Below are 25,852 nucleotides of genomic sequence, written 5' to 3' on the forward strand. Positions count from 1 at the left end.
ATACATCTTGTATAATTTACATATTTACATATAAAATATAATAAACTTTTACTAGCTCACATAAACTTTATCCATCTGGCGTAAATTATGGACAACAATGTTTTTTCTCTATTTCATCACATATAATTTGCCATGCTTTAAAACTGAGGAATATGCAGGGATTATTACCAATCCAGACAAAGAGGTACTCAAGAGTAACAGAAAAATACACCTAAAATGGTTTCTGCTAGCCTTTATTTGAGAAAATTTACACAAAAAATTCCCAATCCAACACTTACAAGTGAATCCGTATAAATCCACATGCCTCTTTCCATTAAACAGAAAAACGGCTTATGATGGGGTTTATGACAATGGTATAACAAAACTTACTTAAACCGGATCATTCTCATCTATATTACACAGATGGTGTCGAATAACAGGCTCAAAAATGAAGGAAAGCAGATAACATCCTCGTTTTTAAAGCTGATTTGCTCTTGCACTAGCCTTTTATCAAGGCAAATAATTTTAACTTTTAGATAAATCAAGGTGTAATATCAATGAACTTTAAACCAAAAACACAAATGTCCGAGCTGGTTGTTTTGGCATGAGTGAAAGGGAAAGGACATGAAAGAATTTCAGTTTCACAAAGTCACATTTGGGAACGAAAACATCAGCAAAATAAAATATTGTCCTGTCCTATCTTCTTGACATGTTGTCAGAACAGAAGACTATAACCAACTAAGTGGCTTTCATTGCTGCTAAAAAGTGGAAAGGCACCAATCAGAAATATGAAAGCATATCTTGTTAGGCTAAATGGTACAGATTAGAATTTCACCTTTAAACATCTAAGGATAGAACTTAACGCACAAATTTGGTTATTCTTTTCCCTACTTGGATGCATCCTCTGTCGGTTAGTATAGGTAATCCCACAGATAGGCCTGCTCAACATCTGCTGCCCCTAGGGCGAGGATTCAGCTGCCTGGTTCTCAGAACAGTACCTATCAGTTCTTAACAGCAGATGGCAGTGTTGCACAAATTAATGAAAGAACCACTTTCATGCCACACCAGAGGAATTCATACAGGGAGTCAAAATAAAGGGGAAAAAAGGCTTTTGGGTTCCCAGGAGGTGAAACATTAACAGAACAGCCTGAGATTTTAACAACATAACTCATTCCCTCTTCCACCTTTGTACTTTATCCAGGTCATCACAGCAGTGTTCTCTGTTAACTCTGAAGTGCTGCTTAACTGCAAGCTGCATGGCCCTAAATCCTATAATTCTTGCACTGCAATTAGCCAAGCCCTCTAACAGTCAGCAGGGTTAAAAAAGAGATTACAGAAAGGACAAACTTCTACCCACTTTCCTGGGAGAACTGGGAAAGTTTCGTGATAGTATTTTTCCTAACTGTTTAACAAACATGGTCATTTGTATCCACACTTTCTCTTATTTACATTAGTATTAGCCTTTAGGCACCGCCAATTCCCACAGCAATTCTTGGCTTTGCTTTCACAACATGTATTTTCAAGTATTTAGTCCATTCATGATCCTCCCAGATGTGTTATTTTTTATACCTCATATGTCTTAATTTTCTAGATGGAATACATAAGGACTAGATGGAATTAAGTCAGTGACTGGCCATGTAAGATGACTTAAGTTTTACTTATTTTTTCCTTGATAGAAGTTATGTTACAAATTCAAGCAGCAACATATCTGACAAAGGACTTGTACCTAGGATATATAAGGAACTCTCAAAACTCAACAGTAAAAAGAACATACAATCTAATAAGAAAACGGGCAAAGGACACGAACAGGTATTTCACTGCGGAAGATATACAGATGGCAAATAAGCACATGAAAAGATAGTCAACATTACTAGCCATTAGGAAAATGCAAATTAAAACCATGAGGTATCATTATACTCACCTATCAGAATGACTAAAAAAATAATAATATAGCAAATACTGGTGAGGATGCAGAGAAACTGGATTGGTCATACATTTCTAGTGGGAACATAAAATGGCACAGTCACTCTGGAAAAAGAGTAGCAGTTTCTTACAAAAATGAACACGTGCTTACCATGGAACCTAGCAATTGCCCTCTTGGGCAATTATTGCAGACAAATGAAAATTTATGTTCACATAAAAACCTGTTCATGAATGTTAACAATAGCTTTATTATTAATGGCCCAAAACTGAAAACAACCCCAATGTCCTTCAGTAGGTGAATGGTTAAACAAAACTGGTACATCCATACCACGAAATACTACTGAGCAAGAAAAAGGAACAAACTCTTGATACATGCAACAACTTGAATGGATTTCAAGGGAATTATGCTGAGTGAAAAAAGTCAATCTCAAAGGTTACATACTATATGATTCCATTTATATGACATTCTTGAAATGGCAAAATTAGAGATGGAGAACAGATGAGTGGTTGCCAGAGGATGGGGCTTGGTGGTAAAGAAGGGAGGTGGCTGTGGCTGTGGCTGTAAAAGGGGAGCACAAGGGATCTGTGTGATGGAACTGTTCCGCACCTTGCTGTGGTGGTCACACAAATCTACACGTGATAAAATTGCATAGAACTAAACACAATTACACAAAAAGAAAAAAGATCAAGCAGTTGAGCACAAATATTTTAATTCTCTAAAATGAAATTTTAATTTTCTTTTAATTTCTTTTAAAAGAAATGAAATTTCTTTTAATTTTATCTAGAGTTCAGAGCTCACTTCTATGAGGTGTCACATCCATCACCCTTTTAAGCGACATAAAATTATGAAAGGATATCACCAGAAGCCACCTAAACACTTCAACTAAGGGTCAAGAGAAAGTTAGGGATGTTTGCACATGGAAATCCAAAGAGGACAATCAGAATGAAACAGTTCAACATGGTCACACAAATCTTGATAAAGGAACTAGAGTGGAAGCCCAAGCTGGTGAGCAAGTGGGAGAAGAAAAGAAAACATGGTTCAAACAGATCATATGAGGAAACCCAGTACAAATGCTGGCTTTGGCATTATCTAGGTAACCCCTATTTTTTGTCATAGGTGACTCTAATAATGTCCCATTGTTGCAAAACCAGTTCAAATCCTACCAAGTTAAAAAGAAGTCCTCACTGACTTGCTGGGTGTAGGTGGTAACCCATGTCCTCCCACACCAAAAGAGATCAGTTCTGGCAAGCAAGTTCCAACATGCCTTGATGGTGCAGTTGGTAGGATGTCTTAGGCCAGGCATGTCCCAGAGATGTTCTGCTGGCTGAGACAGGTGGGAGGAGACTGGGCCTGATTACTCAATCAACTTCTTGGCCTTGAAGAAGCGACGCAGGTAGAAGACCTGCCAGGTGGCTAGTCCAATGAGGCAGAACATTGAAAAGATGCTGAAGTACAGGACCCGAGTGTTCGTTGACTCTAAAAACACAAAAGCATTGTAAATGTAATGAAGTGAGGCACAGCAGGCTAACCAACTGCCAGGCGGAAAAGGCAATTAACTTCACTCTATTCCTAGGCCTAACAGTAGAATTTCAGATAGTTTTTTCTTAAATTTTCATTATTCTATATATAAATGTTAAAAATTACAAAGATTAGTACTATCAATTTGATACACTAAAAGCTAACTGTGTCTCACAGAAGAAATTTCTATTCCCTTGAAATCTAACCAGGCTCATTTACCTGTAGCAGCAACAACACCGAAGTAAGCAATTATCCTTCCATACAACCTCCCTTCAGCAAACTGAGAAAAGGGTACACCAGAATTTAAAGTTTGGGAATCTGTCTCCTATTGGTTCACTTATTGAGAAACAAAAGCCGCCTTCCTCTCACCATTGGTGTCCCGCATCTCTTCCTCTCGCTTCTTCATGTAGGCAAAATCATTCACGATAGACTCTGAAAGGTCTTCTAGGCGTCGTAACTCTACCTCTAAAGGTTTGAGCTTCTCAACTTTTGCAATCTGAAAAAGAAAGGACTTATGAACCCGCTTCCTGAAAAAACTGCTCTGGTCAAGAACAAAAGACAAAAGAGGAGTCTTTCAAAAACTTTCACCAAAATTAAAATCTCTTCTGTCATTACTACAACATATTTTAAAATCTGGGCTTCTCCCCTTCCCTACAAACTGTTTATATATTTCCATCTCACACTTTTTTAATACTTTAATTTTGATTAAAACCTCCTTACAAGTACTTTAATATGGTAGGCTGTAAAGTAAGACATACTATTTTCCCAATATTTCTGACTTTAATAAATCACTTCACTTTGCCCTTCCACTCATGTCTAAGAAATAAACAAATACTCTTAGAATAAGTGTTTTTTTTTTAACACTTTAATACTCTTACAACAATGCTTTTTTGAGTGCTCACTATGTACAAGGCACTAAGATCAGTTATGATCTCTGCTCCTAAGAAGCTCACAGCCTGGTGGGGAGACTCACATAAGCAGCTATAACCATAATATAAGGCATTATGTAGTAACTTTTACAACGAAGGTACACATAAAAAGTGGAATAGAAAGAAAGTAGCACGAGATTAATTATAGTTGGAAGTTATAAGCTGAACACGAAGTGGGTGAGTTAGGTCTCACAGGTTGCGCAGGATTTTGAAAGAGATGAGAGAAAGACATTCAAGGCTGAGGGGAACTTGCAAACCAAAACATGATGGGAAGAAAGTGCAGGCCGTGTTTAGAAGACCATGAGTAGTCTAGTCATAAGCAGACTGACGTGCATGCGCGTGCACACACTAATGTGTCAACACACACGTTTGGGGGAAGGTGGTGGGTAATAGCAAATGAAGTGTCAAAAGGTAGGCTAGAGCTAAACTGAGGAAGAAGATGAAGAAGGTAGCATAATGAATTAGACCTATTAGTATATACCTAGAATGTGATATGTATTTTGTATCTTGTAATCTCACTTAATCCTCATAACCCTATATAAGGTGAATATTATTATCCCTAAATTTTTCAGATGAGGAAATTAGGCTTAGAGTGTTAAATAACCTGTCCAAGGTCTCAGAGCTTGGTGGAGCTGGGACTGGAATCCAAATCTGAGTTTAGATTTTATTCTGTAAGCACTAAAAATTCGATGAAGAAAACCAGTTGACTACACTTAATTTTTCTGCATCAAAGGTGAAGTAAACGAGCTATATTTGGCCACAAGGATCTGGGTAAGTTGTCCAATTTATCACACTTCCTAGGTTTCATACTGCTATTATTCTAATTTTTACAGACTAATAGAGTAAAATTTTACGGGGTTGGCCCAGTGGCCCAGCGGTTAAGTTTGCAGCGGTTAAGTTTTGGTGGCCTGGGGTTCACCGGTTCGGATCCTGGGTGCGGACATGGCACCGCTTGGCAAAAGCCATGCTGTGGTAGGCGTCCCACATATAAAGCAGAGGAAGATGGGCACGGATGTTAGCTCAGGGCCAGTCTTCCTCAGCAAAAAGAGGAGGTTTGGCAGTGGTTAGCTCAGGGCTAATCTTCCTGAAAAAAAGAGTAAAATTTTAAAACAAATTATCCTAAGTATTCTCAGGAAGACCCTCTTCACTTTCCCAGGACTAAGCATTTGGTGAGTATCATCAAGACTTTATATCATACTACAAAAAGCTGACAAGAAAACCTCTATCAAGACCCCTGCTGCCTGTTGTTCTGTTCTTCTAAACATCTGACTTAACATTCAAAGTATCTGTAAGAATGTGAAATTATACACGTTTCACGAAGGCAGGCCATATTCTTCTAGTCTACTCTCTTCCATGGCTGGAAAAATGTGTTTTGCCAACAGCTTGATAAAAGCAAAGCCTATCTGACAATGTGTACCACAGGACCTCCGCTAGGGGGTGGCATTCCCCTTGCAGGCTGCATTTAGCTGTTAAATAATCAACGAGTATTAGAACTACAAGGGACTTCATTTTATTTTACAAATGAGGAAACTGAAGAGTCCATGAAGTTACTCAGTCCTTTGGGTGGAAGACCAAGACTAGCAGAACCATGGTCTCGACTCCCTCCCCAGGGTCCCCAAAGCATTTTTTCAGCATCAAACCTTAAAGCTCTGCTGTAATGCAAGTGTGTATATAAATCCTACCTCTCAAGCCTTAACCATGAAGCCTCCTTTAACCACTCCTATCCACGCTGATTCCATCTTCCCTAAAGCCCTACAGCACTTAGACTGTGCCACACAATTAACACTCCATCACACATCGTTTTAATTTTTATTGTTCCTCCACCAATATGGCCCTTGAACTCAAGAAACTTAAAACGCTATGCACTTTGTATAGTCCCACACACCCGACATACGGTGAACACTTCTAACTGTTATGCCCACTCTATGCCTTCTTCAATGGAGCCAACTTTCTCATAGCAGACAGTAAGTGCCGCTGGCCCCCTGAAGCAAGTGCTTCCTGCATGGTAAGAGCACTCTGCATCTACCTTCACTCAGAATTCATTTTCACAAGGCCCACTGCCTAGGAGAAAGTCTTCTCTACCACAGTATCTATCACTCTCATCTGTAAAGTAGGTACTGTCTATAAAACCTAAAAGTTATAAAGCCTTTCCTTGCATATCTACACACCTCCAAAATAACTGTAAAATTACTCTTCTTAAACTATATCCAAATCTTCCACTCCTCTAATGATGATTTGAATCTAAAGAGTTCGGAGTTATATGTAATCGTACCAAGGAAAGGTGTTAATTCTGAAAAACTGCTTCTTAAAATGCATGTGAATCCAGCCTCTAGAGAACCACTCGATTCTTTTCCTTGGTGGAACACTGAGACTCAAGAGAAAAGCTTCTTGTGGTAAGCCAAACTCAGTCAAATTACTTTGTTACCTCCACACCACTCATCACAGCCCCTGCATATTTGAGAAGCACCACAACAAAAGTGGAGACCATCTAGTCTAACGCAATCACGATAAAGCAGACAGACCTACAGCCAAGGACAAGTCTATTTGTGTAGGGGTATGTGAATCACAGCTCTCTTCACAGAAGCTCAAAAGGTCAACAGTGTGCCAAAATAAGTCCAGGTAACACTGCCAATCTTAAGGCTAAATGAAATTTAGCAACATCTCATTTACTCTGTCATAGCCATTTGGCAGTTTCCAGAAAGAGTAGGAGAAGGGAGCTAAAATCTACTGAACTGACCAACTATGTGTCAGGTGCCTTACCCATGTTAGTTCATTTCACTTATGTCATGAATGGGACTTTGGACTAGTATATAGAACCCGAGTTCCTCCTTCCCGAAGGCATTCCGAGAAATAAAACTTTTGGAAAGTCTTCAGCTGTTGCTCCAACCAGGTAACTGTGTTTTCGGTGTATCTGTTGATAGCAAATGACAGACTAATAGAACTCTAGGCAAAATGGGATTTTTCGTTGTGCTGAAGGTGCTGAGATCCACAGCAAGTCGGGACGTACAAAGCCCATGAGTTAGAGGATGCGTCAGATAGCTGCTCTTTTGTGGGACAGCAATTGTCTCCATTCTCACAACTGCAACATTAGATGGTAAGTCCCTGCAAACAGCTGCTCTAGTTCACAGACCTCAAACTCAAAAGAAATGGTTCGCTTCACAGATTGATTCTACAAAGATGCCCGCCTCTGACAGGCAAAAGATAGTGCTGAGAGGTCCTTCAAATACGACAGAGGGAGTCAAAGTTGCTTTACTTCTGAGGACACAAGCATTCTTTCTCTTTAAAGAATTCAAACTACAAGACTCTCTGCTTCTTTACAATGTGGCTACCCTTCTGTCTTCCAAATAATATCCCCCTGCATTTGTATTGTGTTTACAAGCAATTCCACATGCATTAACTAATTAAATCCTCCATAACAATTTAGGAGGTAGTGTGGTACTCTGCCCAGCTACTAAGATACTGATTACTACTGAATTTTACAGGACCACACGGGATTTCAGAATTATGAAGCCCACAAATGTGAGAAAGATACATTGGATGCGACGAAAATTAAACAAACGTGCCATTTTCCTGAATCTAAATACTGATGCCAAAGAGCCAAAATCCTCAGGAGATAAAGTCTCTCCATTATCTCAAGGGCCTGAAATTAAATACCTCAAAACCTCTACATATACTCAGTGCTGTCTGGTAATTACCAGGGAACAAGTGCTTCTATTATCCATGTTCTTGTCACAGGCATTAGCCCAGAGACAACTATCAGCTGTTTCAAGGCAAGGTTCAAGGGAGCCTAGACATAGGCTGAGAAAAAGACTCGTCTTTGGCCTGTGTCATAACCACTTCTCCTCCTCTGTCTCAATTCAGTCTGCTTTTTTGGAGGGGAAAAGGGTTAGGTCGCCAAAGAAAGTAGTGGGAGGAGCTTCTTGGTTAAGAAACAGAATTTAGCGCTGTTGTAACCATGTGCGTAAAGCAAAGCTTAGGACGTGCCAGACTTCTGAAGCAGGAAGCAGGCAAAGGAAGCACCGTGGTTTCCTTTCTGCTAGGGATTCCCCTGTTGGGTTAAGCAAAAGGTCAGGAAAGATAAAAATCCTTTCCCGATGTTAACAAAGTCTAAGGATGACGGAAATTGCAGGAAATATAGGAGTTCTAAAATGCTATATGACAGTCATGTCCACATCATTCTATATGTAAACTCACAATCCCATCTGTTTGAGGAGAACAAGCTATGTCTAATGTCTAATCAAGAGCCCTGCTACTTATATTTAATACATATCCCTTAATATAGTGATCATATTAGGGGAAAAAAGCTACAACTGGTAACATTCCACATAGTAGGAATTCAATGAATGCTTGCTTAGAGGATGGACTGAAGTTGAGAATATCGCAGCAGTAATGAAAAACTGAAAATCATTTTACTGATTCACCTCAAAACAACTACATTTTTCTTAGTGTTTTATACCTTACAATAGCACTTTAACATAATCTTACTTACTCACTCACTCACTTCCTCGCTTCGTTATTTATTTAGGTGAGGAAGATTGACCCTGAACTAACATCCACTGCCAATCTTCCTCTTTTCACTTGAGGAAGATTGTCCCTGAGCTAACACCTGTGGCAATCTTCTTCTATTTTGTAGGTACTGATGAGCAGTGTGTAGGTCCGCACCCAGGATCCAAACCCGTGAACCCCAGCCACAGAAGCGGAGCACATGAACTTAACCACTACACCACTGGGCCGGCCCGACATTATCTTATTTAAATATAATTAGGATTCTTATGAATCATGAAAGTTTAAAAGCATTTTTCAGTTTACTCTTAAGTGCATCAAATAAAGAGGCTCCTTGTAAATCAAAGTCTCTACCAGGAATAGTCTTCCGTTCACTACTATGTCACTTGCTCCTGTTTATTGCCTGTTACAAATAACTCAAGCCAGTTTTGTTCAACTGAACACTTGAACTAGGAAAAAGAGGAAAGACCTGAAGAGCTGCAATTGTTGTACTAGTACTTTCTTGTGCAGAATTAGCCAGTCACTTCCAGTCTTTTTCCATTTTAGGATATTTCCCTTCCCAGTCCTGAATGAAGAAAGAGCAACTTCTCCTGTCCCGTCATTTCTAGAAAATTCTCTTAAATCACTTGAAACAACTTTCCTTTGTTTATTTAGTTTACATTCTTCAAAAGCCATTTACGTTTCCTGTACCCCATCTACTCTTCACAGCCTCAGGTACTGTTGTAAAAAGACTGATCTGGGTAAAAATACTCATATTTCTGCAAAGATGAATCCTCTAGTCTTAAACAGTTCTTGTGGTTTTTCAAAGGTGCTCTTCATTTGAAAAACCATTTTGCACTGCCCCCAAGTCTCTCATAATAGAGACGAAAAAGGCTCAGTCCTCCTTCCCCTTATTCTACGCACACCTCCACCTCCCCACCACCTAAATGTCACTTTTTATTCTCTACACTACTTCCTGTCAGCAAAAATTACTATTCATTATCACTGTCCCTAGTCTCTTACAGTTTCTTCTTCCATCTTGCTCTCTTCCTTAAAAGTCTGAAATTATTTTAACTAAAAGCTACTTTTGACTATTGTGTGTCTCAAAGACAGCACAAATATTCTAGTCTAAACAGCAGTGAATCCATGCCCTATATACCTGTCAGTCTGGGAATAAAAGCCTTAGGAATTAAAAACAAATCATTTTTCTTAACCTTGGACATTAACATATAAATGAATTCCAGCTTTTAAAAATTATAAATATGTCTCTATCTGGTGTCTGTCTCAGGAGAACTAATGCATATGTTTGAGTGTTTTATCACACCCGTATTTCTATGGGATGGTTGGTTCAGTCATTTGGCTGACAGCACAGTAAGAATTATTGTTCAAAGTTGTTAATACAACTTTTTATATCAATAAGATTGTAGTTGGTTGTCACATGACTGCTGAGAAAAACCAGTCTTCTGGGAAAAGCACAGCTGGTTGGCTTGACTAGGTCACAGAAACCTCATAGCACAGCGTGCCACTGCCTCCTCTGGCTGTCACAGCAGGACATACCTCTTCATAATTTTTTGCCTCCACTCCATGCTTCATGTCTAGGATCACGAGTTGGTCAGGTATCCGCCCTGTTCCTGAGAAAAAAAATCAAAGGCTTCATTGTGCGGAATATTTAAAATTCCGGGAAATCACCCACCCACCCTCCCTCTCCCTAACCCCTACTCTCTCAATAGAGGGAAACAGCCGCAACTCCTCCCGCTACTCAGCTGCAGAAAATTCCTGGCTCTGGCTAAAATCACAAGCATTCCAGACAAAGCCTCTATCTGTGTGGGGTGCCGGAAAGCAACAAGAACATGCTGCTGGCAAACATCTCTGAGCAGGCAGGACACAAGATACTGCAGCTGGTACTACAGAGGAAGAGAATAGGAGAAGGAAAAACAGCCTTACTGGATTAGGAAATAAAACTCAAAAGTCAAAACGGTATAAGATGGAGTGGCATATAGACCAATAGGCTGTGGATACCAACTTAAGCTGAAAAAGTACACTTCCACATCTGAAAAGGCTGCCCTGTCAAATTCTGAGAGAAGGACTACTGGGTACAGGCTAAGCTTGGATTTACTTAACACAAACAAGAATATTGAAAAGAACACAGGATTTATCTAATATTCCACTTTAATTCAAACATTTTGGTCAATAGGCAAATAAAATGCTATATGACTATTCCCACAAAATCCTTAAAAGAGAAGAGCACAAGAAAAAACTTAATAAGAGTACAATTCTCAGGGATGCTTCTTAGAAAGAAATATCTCTTTGGAATAGTAGAGTCAACAGAGCAATGTTTACATTTTTTGGACAGACTAGAAAGATCAATTTGAAAGCAATTTAAATAAGACAGAATAGGTAGGATTAAGAAACTAAGACAACTCACAGATACTTTCTAAGCATTAGACCAGTAAGTCTCCAAAAAATAAAAATAAAAATAGCACCCAGAGAGGTCTCCTCCCAAATCCAATGTGTAATCCTGATCATAGCATTGCCCATAAGAGATGCTATGCAAATTTTTGCTTCTCCTTCCTCATTTAAAAAGTTGTGAAATCCAAGCAGCTCACACACCAACCTGGTCCAAACGATCAAGATAGTCTCTTCCTAACAGACTCTCTCCACTATCTTTCTGTTTGCTATAGCACAGTATTAGCATTATTTAAACACAAGTGAAACCACAAAACCACAGACCTCTGACTGGTCTGAGTCCAGACCATACAGTCTCTTGCATAGAACAGCTGGCCTATCCCCTTAGGTGACATCATGGTCCTAAAGGATCTCCTTTATAAAAAGACCCTTCAGTAATTTCTCTCTGCATTTGCCAGGCAAATAGACAATCTTTTAAAAGGTGCTCCAAAGACTAGAAGGTATCAGGTCTCCATATCATAAACAGAACACAAATGAAACTAGAAACTGAGTTCTGACTATAACGTGTGTTATATATTTATACACATATATACATATATATTTTTAAATTAGTTCCTAGGCATCTACATGCACACCAACAGCATATAAGAAATTCAGAATAAAAGATAATCTCTATCTTCAAAGAGTTTAAAATTGGGAATGTAAGACATATATACATGACACATTTAAACAACAGAAGGCTGTGTGTGTGAGTGATATAAATACATTCAAATGCCTAAATAAATAATCCAATCAGTAAGTGATGCTCCATTTAGAGATAGCCACGTTAACCTCCTTGTTGTTTCTGAGGCACGCTCAGCATCTCAAGGTGTTTGCTTTTTCTCCAAAGTCCTCATTACCACCTGACATATTTGTTTATTGTCTGTTTGCTCCAATGAAAATGTAAGTTCCATGAGAGCAGAGACTTCTGTTTTATTCACTGCTATATCCCAAATACCTAGTACAATGCTTGGCATATAAGGGCACTTAATATATATTTGCTCAATCAAGCAATCAATTGATTAAGAAATTGAGCAGGCTAGAATGGTTGAGGGAAGTACTCCAAAAGAACTAAGGATAAACTCATGTTTATATGGGAAGACAGCATTGCAGCAAATGAATAAATATGACAGGTTTAGAGGGCAAAGCAGACCAGACTGGCTGGGGCCTAATGAGTAGTGAAAGATAAAGCAAGAGCGAGAGTATAAAGACCATTAAATGGTACGATGCCTAAAGTCCCTTTCAGCTCGAAAATTCTAATTTTGGGTTTCATCCTATAGAACAGGAACATTACTACCACTACAGAGAAAGGAAAGCTTCTGAAAAAGGACTGACATGATGAAAGATGTATCTTAGGAGATAAATCTGGTAGCAGCATTTGGATATATTAAAAGCACGGGGGTGGCCGGCCCCGTGGCTGAGCGGTTAAGTTAGCGTGCTCCGCTTTGGTGGCCCAGGGTTTCGCCGGTTCGGATCCTGGGTGCGGACATGGCACCGCTCATCAGGCCATGCTGAGGCGGCACCCACATGCCACAACTAGGATCCACAGCTAAAAATATACAACTATGTACTGCGGGGCTTTGGGGAGAAAAAGGAAAAATAAAATCTTTAAAAAAAAAGAAAAAGCAGGAGTATCAGTTAGAGGGCTAATGACATAATCCATAATTTAAAAGATTAGAGTTCAGATTTGTGTGGTGACAGATACAAGGATATTTTGAAAGAAGTATCTAGCGTAACTTGATGACAGACTGGAAAAGACAAAAATAATTTCAAAAATGTGAGCAAGCCCAAGTAACTGCAAGGACAGTGGTAACAGTGAGGGAAACTAGTTAGAAAAAGAAGCTCATGGATACAGTCTTAGACATCTTGGTTTTAAGGTAAGAGTGGCACAACCATGTGGAAATGTCTAAAAGAGTGGGGAGACATCCTGGAACCGGCAAGGGTTGGGGCAAAGAGAAGGATATCAGTCATGAAATCACTATTAAAGACCTTTACGGGCTGGCCCCATGGCCGAGTGGTTAAGTTCGTGCGCTCTGCTGCAGGCGACCCAGTGTTTCATTGGTTCGAATCCTGGGCGCGGACATGGCACCGCTCATCAAACCACGCTGAGGCAGTGTCCCACATGCCACAACCAGAAGGACCCACAACGAAGAATATGCAACTATGTACTGCGGGGCTTTGGGGAGTAAAAGGAAAAAAAATTAAAAATCTTTAAAAAAAAAAAAAAAAAACCTTTAATTTTCTATTTTTTTTTTTTTTTAAAGATTTTATTTTTCCCTTTTCTCCCCAAACCCCCTGAGTACACAGTCGGATATTTTTAGTTGTGGGTCCTTCTAGATATGGCATGTGGGACGCCGCCACAGCATGGCTTGATGAGCTGTGCCATGTCCACGCCCAGGATCCAAACCGGCAAAACCCTGGGCCGCTGAAGCAGTGTGTGTGAACTTACCCACCTGGCCACAGGGTGGGCCCCCATAATTTTCTATTCTTAATCTATTATTCCATTTACTTCAGGTGAACTCCCTTAGCTTTTAGGCTAAATAACTGACGCACTTTAGATCAAGGGAGTCAATTCTTTTTTTTCTTTTTCGCTTTTCCTCCCCAAATCCCCCCAGTACACAGGAGTCTATTCTTGGTTAACTGTTGAAAGCAGCTAGGTTGATGTGCTATTCTTGAGAATCTACTGGCAAAGGTGCTTGCCCTTCTTCTAGGATCATGTTTTGAACATTCTATAAAGGTATAATTGCCAGGAGTCCTTTTGCTACCATATGGAAAATGTCTGAAAATAAAGTCAAATGGAAGCAAGGAAAGGAAGCACTAAAAGAGAAGTAAGGTTCCAATGATACTGTTAAAACCCCAAGATGCGGCCCTGCCTCAGGTCAGCCCCACAATGCAGACTTCCAGGTTCAGGGAATCAAATGGTCCTTATCTTCAAGCCAGTTTATGTTTTTATGTCTTGCAGCCCAAGAGGGTCCCAACTAATATAACAAACATACATTCATATAGCTTTTAGAGTCTAGTGTTCCTGAAGCCAAAGAATAGGGAGTGAAAAGGAATCTGCTTTCTTACCCACCACTGAGCAGAGAAGCCATCAGGTAATCAGCCTACAAGCTCCTATGGGATCTTGGCCTTGAGATGCACAGAAGAAGCCACAGAAAGGTATTAGCACTAGGAAGTAACAAGTGCTCTGGAGACCAAAACTGCTTCTGACTTTACCATATCTTATCTGTCAGACAGATCCTACTTGTAATCCCTGAGAAAACGTGTCACTAGCATATAATTGCAATATTTTCTAGCATCTAGTCCAGACTCAACTCTATCATTCAAGCCAAGTACATCACAGCATTCAAGAAATGCCTACTCCTGCACATGAAGAACTCCACTCATTAGCCAACTTTCACTTACATGTACGTGCACCCCAACAAATGTAGTTTTCATTTCCTCTTCCTGCTGGCCCAAGAGAGAAAGTTTATGCTCGCTCTAACTTGAGAGAAGATGCTTAATTCAGGGAAAACACTGATTACTTACCCTTGCTCTCAAAACACACTTCAAACATGTCATAATCTTCAGTGGTAAAGGCAAATTTCCCCTTGGTTGCATCCTCCTTGGAGTACAGAATATGGCCAGCAGAATCTGTGATCTAAAATAAAAAGGTAAGTAAGCACAGGCACCAAATAACACTTGGGAAGAGAACTTGCAGAAACTGGAGAAATGGAAAGAACCACTGTCTATAAAATACAGCTGAGGGGGCCAGCCTGGTGGCACAGCAGTTAAGTTCACATGTTCTGCTTTGGTGGCCTGGTGTTCGCCGGTTCGGATCCTGGGTGCAGACCTACGCACTGCTTGTCAAGCCATGCTGTGGTAGGCATCCCACATATAAAGTAGAGAAAGATGGGCATGGATATTAGCTCAGGGCCAATCTTCCTCAGCAAAAAGGAGGAGGATTGGCGGCAGATGTTAGCTCAGGGCTAATCTTCCTCAAAAAAAAAGACAGTTGATATTTCTCATTACAATGACTATATTCTAACCATTCCCAAATCCAGGAACTGGATTAGAGGACGAAACCTAAATACAGCAAGCTTCATTCATTCGAACAGCCTACCCACACTGCAGGCTAAAATCTGTTGCCACTACAGAATGTCTCACCATTAACAAAAAGTTAATACAGTTGATATAAATTGGGGTTATTAGAAAAAGTTCACTTTACAGAATGCAGACCTGTATCACTCCCCAGAAAGAGACATGTCACAAAAATGGAAGTGGACAATCACCAAAAGAATATACTACAAAAAGGAGAAAGATGCATAAGAATACACTTCCTCTGTAAAACAAATCTTGATGGGGTGGAGGTGGGGGGGGGGGGAGAGTGGAAATGGGACCCCAGATACAAGGAGAAAAGGAAAAGAAGGCATGCATAGAGAGGAACATCTGGGAGATCCATTTCCACAAATTTCATGTTAATTATGCCAATGGCCACATGGAATGGGAGAGGTACAGGGCATAAACAAGAAGTTTCTCCTAAAAAAGACATTCTTGGCTTCCACAGATGATTAATTCCTTTCTTCTGGGTTGTTAGCTTGAGTTCTCCAAACTTAAACTGCTGCATTCCTAGAGAATGGCCTGTAAGCACAGACGAAGTGGCATACATTGGTTAAGTGAATGGTCAGATATAAAGCAAGGGAATAACACGGTAATATGACAGACTGGATCTCAGGCTTCTTTTCTAGAGCACATGGCTATCTTAGCAGCAGGCAATTTCATTACCTAAGACAGGAAGCTGCTTGAAATGTGCAACACAATAGTAGTGACTTCATTACATTAAACTAGACGTTTTAATGCTGTTTGTAAAATAAGATTCATTTACAGGTGAGATTTTAAATATGAAAATTGAGGAGCACAAATATAAGTGCATATATTTAAAGTATTTTAATAATATTAGTTATTTCTGAGTAGTGAGATTTCTTCTTCTTTTTCGGCGAGGAAGATTGGCCCTGAGCTAACATCCGTTACCAATCTTCCTCTTTTTGCTTGAGGAAGAGCGGCCCTCAGCTAACACCTGTTCCCAACTTCCTCTATTTTACATGTAGGTCACTGCCACAGCATGGCCTGAGGAGTAGTGTAGGTGCGTGCCTGGTATCTGAACTCAGACAGCCAAAGTGGAGCACACCGAGCTTAACCACCATGTCACTGAGCCAGCCCCAGATTTCTTCTTTATACTTTTTTGTTTTCTTTCAATTTTCTACAAAGGCACATATCACTTATGGTCAGAAATAAAGTTATTTCATTTGTGGGAAAAAACATACTAACTAAAGAATAGCTATCAGTGCTACACAAATTTGAGTCAACAGGTTAATTAAAAAAGTTTCATGCCTATTAGTATTATGATAATACCATCTTTTTGTCTTTGTTTCTGGACCCCAGGCCTTCATATTTGTTGTCTTTTCTACTCTGAATTCTTTATTCCTATTCTTCCCTTGATTGCAACTCATCCTTCAGAATTCAGCTCATGCGTCACCTCCTCCACGATATGCTCCTCGACCCTCCATAATCCCATGGCACCTGTGCACACCTCTTCTAAATTCCCTAAAAATAACAGCAGTAATATTAATCAAGTATCTTCTACCACGAACCATGCTGATGCTCATTCATTAATTTGTCACACATTTAAAATGCTAGATCCACAATGGTCAACATGTCTCCAAAGGGCTTTAGAGCCTAAATGAGAAGAATAAGAAATGAGACAACTTCACCACAACATGAAAAGCTCACTGCTAGAGGTGTGCACAGGTGCCACGGGGTCACGGAGGGTCAGGGAGCGTACTGTGGAGAAGGTGACATAGGAGCTGAATTCTGATGATAGGAGAAAGGAATTCGGAGTAGAAAAGATGGCAAATATGAAGGCCTGGGGTCCAGAAACGAAAACAAAAACATGGTATCATCACAATACTAATAGCTAATATTTACTGAGCACTTACTAAGTGTCAACTGCTGTGCCAAAGGCTTTATAAGCATTTTAATTTAAACTTCACTATAACCCTATAGGTAAGAACTACTATTTCCCCCATGTTCCACAGGAGGAAACTGAGGCACAGAGAGGTTAAGTGGCTAGAGAGGTAGCAGCGAGAACATGTAGAACTGCAACACCATGCTAAGGAGTTTCAGTTTCACTTAATACAAAGTGGAAAGGCAATGAAGAATTTGAAACGAGAGTAATGTGATTCAATTCGCAATTTCGAAAGGTGAATCTGATAATACTGTAAAAACAGACTCAAATGGGACAATACTAGAGATAAGAAGATGTTTAGGACACTATTCCAGTACTCCAGGTTATAAACGATGAGGGCTTTGGGTATAGAGAGAAGAGGACAGATTTGAGGGATTTTAAAGAGGGAGAGCCCACAGGACAAGACCACAAAGTAAACGCCCACAGATTAAGAGAGCAACATAACTGAGTCTAATGGACCAGTATAAGTCCACAGGGTGTGGCGGACAAAGTGGCAAACTGCAGAAGATGGGACTGTCTCAAGGGAGAAACTGCTACAGCACCCCAGGTTTTCAGATCACCCAACTTTTCAAAAGAAGCTAGACATTTTAACTTTTATTTGAAATCTCATAATTTTTAAATCCTTGCAACCAATCCCAGCATTTGAAAAACTATCTTAAGGCCAAACAAAAGATGCCTATAGAACCAAGTTCTTCTGGGCCACCAATTTCTGACCTCTGCATAAGATAGGAAGAAAGCTGACTAAAATCACATTAAAAAACTGCAAGGTCTCAGCTGAGGTCATAGACCTTGGATTTCTAGCCACACCTAGCAGCCAGGATGCAGGAACAAAGAAAAGTATTAAGTGATTTAGGCTTAGGGTTCTGCAACTGAGTGGTATGGAAGGACAAGAGGATTAAGGAATTATGCTATAAACTTTACACATAATCTTTAAGCCTCACAACAATCCCTTAGAGGCCAGTCTTATTATCCCCTTTTTACTGATGAGGAAACTCAGTAACTTGTCCCTGATCATAGAGTTAATAAACTGTGTACGTGGATTTGAAGCAGTCTACAACCCATGCTCTCTCCACATTCCACGTTGCCTCCTCACAAAAGGAATGTCTGAAAGAAGTGGAATGCACAGACGCCAAGAAAGACTAACAATCTGATGGATTCTTTGGGGCAGCGCAAGCCAGAGAGCCTGAGAGTCCTTTCAAGTGGGACGCAGCACTGTTCAGTTTGCACTCTCCACCTCAGAGGGATTAGCAGGCATCCACAGGGAGAGGCCTTGAAGTCAGCAATAACCAAATAATCTGCAGAGGAATATTTAGCCATGAAGATTCCTAAAGGCCTCTTGGTCCTGTGATAACTTTTTCTGAATCATCAACTAAAACAAAAAGCATAACAAAGGACCGCTTTAGAACCGGGGATATACACAAACTATAGGGCAAAAAGGTCTGGGAACTAATCAAATCCCAAAGCAAGGTGTAGTTGCCAGTGTGGTTCCACTCTTCCTTTCTTCAGAATCTGTTCACCCATCAGATACTACACTTCCCCACTCCCTAGCCCCTAAAAGCACAATGACAATTCATAAGAGAAAAGAGGAAGTTCAAAAAGAGAGGCTGCAGGAATAACAGATTTTCACATCCCAAGCTGATCTAAAAACTCTAATTTGGATTTGGCTCCTACGAATAAAGTTGCAGAAAATGTGGAACTTCTCCAAGACATATTGGGATAAAAATAAGCTTCCAGATTTGCTCACTGTACTACTTTAATTCTAAAGGAAGAAGAAAAAGATTACAGGTTGCTAGAAATGTTTCAACGTAAATGAAGCCAGTAGAGGACAGCAGGGAATGAGCATCGAGGGTACAGCACTGAAGAGTCATCACAGATGTCAACATCCCCTGGTAAGGAAAGAGGCCAGGTCACTGGCATGGGGCAAACAACCTAATTGGGCTTACATGATTTGGCATACATTTGCCCAACCATCTTATTTCCTCGAAGAATAGCTTATGATCTCTTTGTATTCTCCTAAGATATTAAAAGGGTTCTTCAAAAAAATTATTAATTTAAGAACAGGAGCATCTATGGATGAGAAAAGGGCCTAAATGCAGTCAGAAAACTTAATAAGGCACTGGCAAAAATCCTTCATCGAGTACTTTGCAAAATGAATTAAGAAGCCTACCATGTTTTTCTGAAAGACTCCGATACAATTCACACCTCCAAAAACTGGTACTCAGAAGGGGTAAAAACTGTTTAAACTGTCCTCTCCTACACTGTACTAAGGAACTACAGTCATGGCAGAACCACTTGCATTGGTGGTTTTTTCCTGTGACATCCGAAAACATATTAAAGATTCATTCCAGGGCAAAGACTCAAACGATTTACAAGCGGCTGAAGGCCAAGGACTCATCACTGCCTGCACCTTTATCAGCATGAAATTTACCTCCCAGAAATAGTGTGTGATAATAATCACAATTGCCTCAAGGCCTCCGTAGTTCTATACTCCCTATGACCTTCAACTGACACAACTATATGAGGGTTATTTATCCAGATACTTGGAAATCCAGGCAGGCAACTTGACAGCTTAACCTTCATATTAAGCGCTTATGGACTGCTGGGTATTCTAACAGATCCTAGAATTTGTCTGAAAATCAGCAGGTTTCCCACGTAGTTCATAACTTTGCAGCTGTTTAGGGGCCAAGCCATTGATCTTAAGAAAAAAAAAATCACATGCCCTAACCCCAATATAATTACATAAATCAGCAGGTAGCTAAAATTAGAGAATAGAAAACTGGGCCAAGCTCAGTGACTAGCCCCAGCTGGCAAAGTCTAATAGGCTGAAATGATGGTTTTAGGTTTCCTTTAATTAAAATGTTCTCATTACAGATCACCTTAGAAGATCATCTGGTTTCTCAAGAATTGAGAGATTTTATTTTTTCTTCTTAAATCCTACTAGAAAACCACCTTGGTAATGTGATAAATAACTGCCACTTTCACATACTCTAACAGCAAGCTCTTAAAGGATTTCTTTCTTCCCTTTTAACAATAAAAAACACATAATATCTACTGCAAAGTTCTTAATTAAACAAGGTAACATTAAGCCATAAAATTTGCCCATATGACCTCAAGGAATGGGAAGTAATAAAGATTTATTTCTAGATAACACCTTCTGAAGAAAAGCAAACCAAAGTTCACAACTTAAAAAGTAGGAAAATAGTGTTAATTGTATATGCAGAGTAGCTGATGTCAAGAATATGTGAATACTCACACTGAAACTGTTAAATAAGGGAGAATGCAGGACACTGGGAAAATAAACTCATTTAGAATTGGATTTTCTTGGACCATGCTAGGCAGTGGCCAGAAAACAGGTTCCTGAGCAGGTTCTGCTCCTGAAGCCTCCCCCCATTTCTTTACCAAACATTCAAGATAATACTCTGCCTACTTCAAAAGGATCCTTAGCTTAGGCCCAAACACTAGGCAAATAAAGCCATTAGAAATAAAAGAGAATAGGGGCCGGCCAGTGTCCAAGTGGTTAAGTTCGCGTGCTCCGCTTCAGCGGCCCAGGGTTTTGCCGGTTTGGATCCTGGGGGTGGACATGGCACCGCTCATGAGGCCACGCTGAGGTGGCGTCCCACATGCCACAACCAGAGGCACTCACAACTAGAATACACAACTATGTACTGGGGGACTTTGGGGAGAAGAAGAAGAAAAATAAAAAAGAAATAAAAGAGAATAGAGTTCACCTGGAGGAAGAAACAAATAGGCTGTCAAGAACCTGAACTGAGCAAATGATATCTGTACGATAACTATGGCGCTAAGCTTTCTGGAAGCCACGATTAAAAGACTAAAAGAGAAACAAGCTGGGTTACACATAATTTCTTTCCTGATGAAAGCTCCCAAATTTATCTTCAGAGATAATTTTCCTGGAACTAAACACGAAAAATAATTTATCAGGAAGGTCCTTGTAAAAGGACTGTGACCAATACTTGACCCTCCATTTTCAACCATGGCCTTGCTAAAGATACAAATGCAGTTCAAATGGGGACTTTTAGTGACCCTACTTAACGATCCGCCTGACCTACTGCAGGGGTAGAACCTGAAGGAGCTAGACGAATGCTCTGTGCCCTGGTTCTCTGCCCTCAGCACTGCCACTTCTTTCCCCACCCTAGCCTCTCTTGCTGCTTACAGAATTCCAGCCTTACTCTAAAGTTGCAAGAGGGGGCTGGCCGAGTGGCGCAGCAGTTAAGTTCCCACGTTCCGCTTCTCAATGGCCCGGGGTTCACCGGTTCAGGTCCTGGGTGTGGACATGGCACCGCTTGGCAGGCCATGCTGTGGTAGGCGTCCCACAGATAAAGTAGAGGAAGATGGACACGGATGTTAACTCTGGGCTGGTCTTCCTTAGCAAAAAAGAGGAGGACTGGCAGTAGTTAGCTCAGGGCTAATCTTCCTCAAAAAAAAATAAATAAATAAAAAATAAAGTTGCAAGAAAGCTGGGACTACTTTCGGCCACTTGCTGCTACCACAATTAAAAAAAAAAAAGTACCAGGAAAAGATGTCTTAAAAATAATACTATCTACCCAGATCTTGGTTTCTAATGCCATTCTCTAAAAAAAGAAACTCAGGGCTCCTTGGAGAAATGGCTGATCCCCAGATTGGAGCAGGAAATATACAAGATGAGCCCAGAGCATCTTGTAGTGCCAGAAAGGAAAGAAGTGCTCAAAAACAAACCAAAAGAAAAAACAAGAATAGGAGTATGTCAAAGGGACACAGGAGCCAAATGAAAGAGCTCCCAACAGCCAAAGCTGAAACATTTTGAGCCACAAAATAAAGTAGTCATGGATTGTAATTCAAAGTATAAAATAAATACCCATGCATCTATACTGTTACAATTGATCAAACAAACAAACAAACAAATGGAGAAGAGACAAATATCCCATGCAGAAGATTCTCAATTTATGTAAAAATGGCGGCCTCGAGGAGGTCAAGCATAACTCCCGACTCTTAAGTGTGGGCTGCACAGTGACTTCCTTCCACAGAGCACAGTATGGAAAGAGGAGAACGAGTAACTTTACCGTGGAGAAACCTGACAGACACCACCTCAGGCAGATGATCAAGGTCAATATCAACAGTGATAAATCACGTTGATAGTATGCTCCCTTGATATAACATGATGAATATGACACTTTGCCTCTGTGGTCTCCCTCCCCTAAACCCATAATCCTAGTTTTATCATGAGGAAAACATCAGAAAATCTCATTAGAGGGGCATCCTACAAAAATACTTGACGAGTACTCCTCAAAACTCACAGGGCTGTCAAAAACATGGAGAGTCTGAGAACCTGTCATAATCTAGAGGAGCCCAAAGAGACATGCTCAAATGTAACATATCCAGGATAGGATCCTGGAACAGAAAAGAAGACATTAGGTAAAAACTAAGGAAATCTGAATAAAGTATGGACTTCACATGTAGGAAGTGCTGGAGTCATCTTGTAGTTCATACTATCCCGCGTCACCAGCTAACACTTCATTGAACACCTGCTATTAGACATTTTGTATCCCTTCAATTTCTAAATCTTGCTGCTGCTTCCTTGAGAGTTTACCTGTCTTTTTCTCGGTTTCCATGCACTCACCATTCGGGACCTAATCATCCCTGGGTTTAGTCTATGCAGTGTACTTTATCTAGTTTGCCATCCTTTGGCACTGTTAGGTTGGAAGTATGGTTAGTGACTTAAATGTTTATGGAGTTTTGATTTACCACTAACAAACAGTTATCATAACAACAATAGTAACAATAATAGTAACATTTATTGAGTGCCTGCTACGTGCCAGACACTGTTCCAGGCACTTTACCTGTATTAAATTTAATCCTCACAATAAGCTCATGAAGTACATACTACTGTCCTTATGTTACAGAGGAGGCACAGAGAGGTTAAGGAACATACCCAAGGCTTTACAGCTATTAAGTGGCACAACTGTGATTTGAACACAGACCTGAGGTCTGACTCTAGAACCTTCAGTCTAACTACTATGCTGCACTGTTGCTCAAAGGGAGAAGAGGGTAGGTGTTTCTGTTTCAGTTCATCTTTATTCAATGTATAACAGAGCTTCTACAAGGGACATGAAGTTTCTAGATTCCTGAGTTAGTCATTCAGGAACTACAAGGTTGATGGTTACCCTTAAAATAATATATACACACTGCATCCTCAGGGTTGCACCACAGGCTGATTATAAACCTGAGGAAGACAGAGTGCAGGCAGGAGCCAATTATTTGAAGGAAATTACAACTTCAAATTTTCACTAAGTATGCCAAAGCTGCAAGCTGACTGACCTCTGCTGCTATGGGAGCACTCCTGGAAAAGAAGTGTGTGTTTGTTTGTTAAGCTGCTAAGTAATAAACTGCATGAAGGCCCCAACCACATTAGGTGTGGGGGGAGGGGAAAAGAGGACTATGTATGCATATATAATGATCAGCGGTCGTGGGTCTATATGCTTCATTTGGTAAGAGTTCTCAAGGGAATCTCGAGCCATGGGGTCTATTAGTCTAAGATACAAAAAGGCAGAAAGAACACCAAATCATTGATGATACGGTGGTTTTAGACTAGAAAAGTAGTATTAGAAATATTTTCAAAAGGCTACCATATGTCACCACTGTTCTCAAACATGAAGTATACAGACAACTCTGATGGCCTGGAATCTTTATTTAATGGTCATAAAATGAATTTACACTGATCCTTCAAACAAGAGCAAGTACCAAGTCCATCAAATGCATCCCCGAAATCAAAGGATCACATCTAGATTTTACCTAGAACAAAGTCAAACTTAGAAAGGCCACAGCAGCATTTAGCAACACTAAACTCTTTCAAATTTCCAACACAATTCAGCAATGGCATACACAGCACAGAAGTCTTGCTTAAGGAGGCTTGTAGAAGTGTTGAAAAGTGTGGAATATTTCCAGGCAGTGGTGTGATAATGGATAGATGCTCTCTTCCTGCTTCTATCAGCATTTGCTACATTAACTCAACAGAGGCGATACGTCATGCTTGACCGGGGGCGGGGAGGGGAGAAGAGTTGGAAGGAAGAAAGAGGGAGGAAGGGAGGGGAATGAGAACGAAAGACCAGTTGACGCCCTAACAATACTACTGCGGGGGTGAAGCCAGATCAAATGTTTTTTTTCATACTGTTCCAAAGTTATTTACGGTAAAAACCTCCAGCGTGACCCTTTTAGGCACAAACAAAGCCTTGTTTTTTCTTAACAACTAGTCCCTTGATTTCCCACACGTTATGTTGAACAATGAGGCTGGGGGCACAGGATAAAGCAGATGACATCAACCTCCCTCAAGTTGGAGGCTTGTTTGGGAGCCCAAACTCTGGTCTGTGGCCAGCTGGCTGATTTCACACAGAGCTCTACTGTCTAGGCTGCCAGGCTGCGTATGCATATGGGGACAATGGCTCAGGATCAACCACCTGTCAGCAATTCACACAAGAAACAGCATAGGAGTCACTGCACCCCACTTAATTACCTTTATAATCTGTTCCATTTTCCTAGAAATTAGACTCACTCTTCAGAAGTCATCATAAAGATACGGTGTAGCAATTTCAAATTGTAAGCAGTCCCTTCTCTAGATCTAGACTCACTGGACAACAGTCACATCAAATATAAACTGGAAAGAGATACTTTTTCCAACAGAAAAAGATCAGCCCTCAGTAGAGACACAAAGTAATAATAAGCTAAAACAGAACTGTTCCAAATAAAATCATCTCAAAACTACAGCATATATATACACTATCATTTCCTACAGCTTTTTTGAGGGGAGAGGGCTGCAGTTATTAGCCAATGGTTCCCAACTGCCAAAACGCTTCTTGATAATTTTTAGGCTTAAATTGTGATAGGCCTATGATTCAAGGCGGAACTCTTCAAGTGGTCTGTTTGGCTTTCTCATCAATAAGCTACGTGGGAAAGATTGGGACCATAACTGGGTATAATATCCAAGTAAAAGATAATCTCATTTAGCAAAATGAATTGTTAATTATCATTAGTACTCTTGAAAAATGACTACAACAAAAAAATGTTAGACCAATTAGATTATTTGGAAGAGGCTAAAAAAGTACAAATGACTTAAATTATTACCATGAGGCTTTTCTTTCCTTTCTGGTTATAATTATGACAACTCCTCACATTGCTTTTTCTCTTTCCGCAATCTATTTCCAAGGTATAAACTGGCCTTAGGCAACAACTCATCTCATTCCCCAAAATTAATTCATACTCCAATTTTCACTATTAACAAGCATGCTAAATAATAAATGGTATTGGAACTCATTAAACTATTATTGTATCATCTAGTCTTAATGAAAATATGTTTTTCAATTCAAAACCAAGAGCTGAGATTCTTTTCTTTTTAAAGATGGGCACCTGCGCTAACATCTGTTGCCAATCCTTTTTGTTTGTTTGTTTGTTGTTATTATTTTTTTTCTTCTCCCCAAAGCCCCCGGGGTACAGAGTTGTATGTCTAGTTGTGAGTGTCTCTGGTTGTGCTATATGGGACGCCACCTCAATATGACCTGATGAGCGGTGCCATGTCCGCACCCA

The 25,852-nt window shown here is 40.1% G+C and overlaps 1 protein-coding gene across 1 annotated transcript in view; it reads right to left on the reverse strand.

Annotated features, from left to right (window-relative positions):
* Positions 1-217: 217 nt before the first annotated feature.
* The window catches only part of TMED10 (transmembrane p24 trafficking protein 10), a 31,832-nt gene continuing 6,197 nt past the window's right edge, over positions 218-25,852 (reverse strand). The window contains exons 2-5 of the mRNA XM_001491905.7: positions 14,806-14,917; positions 10,390-10,463; positions 3,791-3,917; positions 218-3,379 (exon numbers count right to left, since the gene is read on the reverse strand). Of these exons, the coding sequence (XP_001491955.1) occupies positions 3,258-3,379; positions 3,791-3,917; positions 10,390-10,463; positions 14,806-14,917 (435 nt within the window). The 3' untranslated portion in view covers positions 218-3,257. The remainder of the gene's footprint in view (positions 3,380-3,790; positions 3,918-10,389; positions 10,464-14,805; positions 14,918-25,852) is intronic.

The sequence above is a fragment of the Equus caballus genome, chromosome 24, assembly GCF_041296265.1.
Source record: "Equus caballus isolate H_3958 breed thoroughbred chromosome 24, TB-T2T, whole genome shotgun sequence".
Classification (NCBI taxonomy): domain Eukaryota; kingdom Metazoa; phylum Chordata; class Mammalia; order Perissodactyla; family Equidae; genus Equus; species Equus caballus.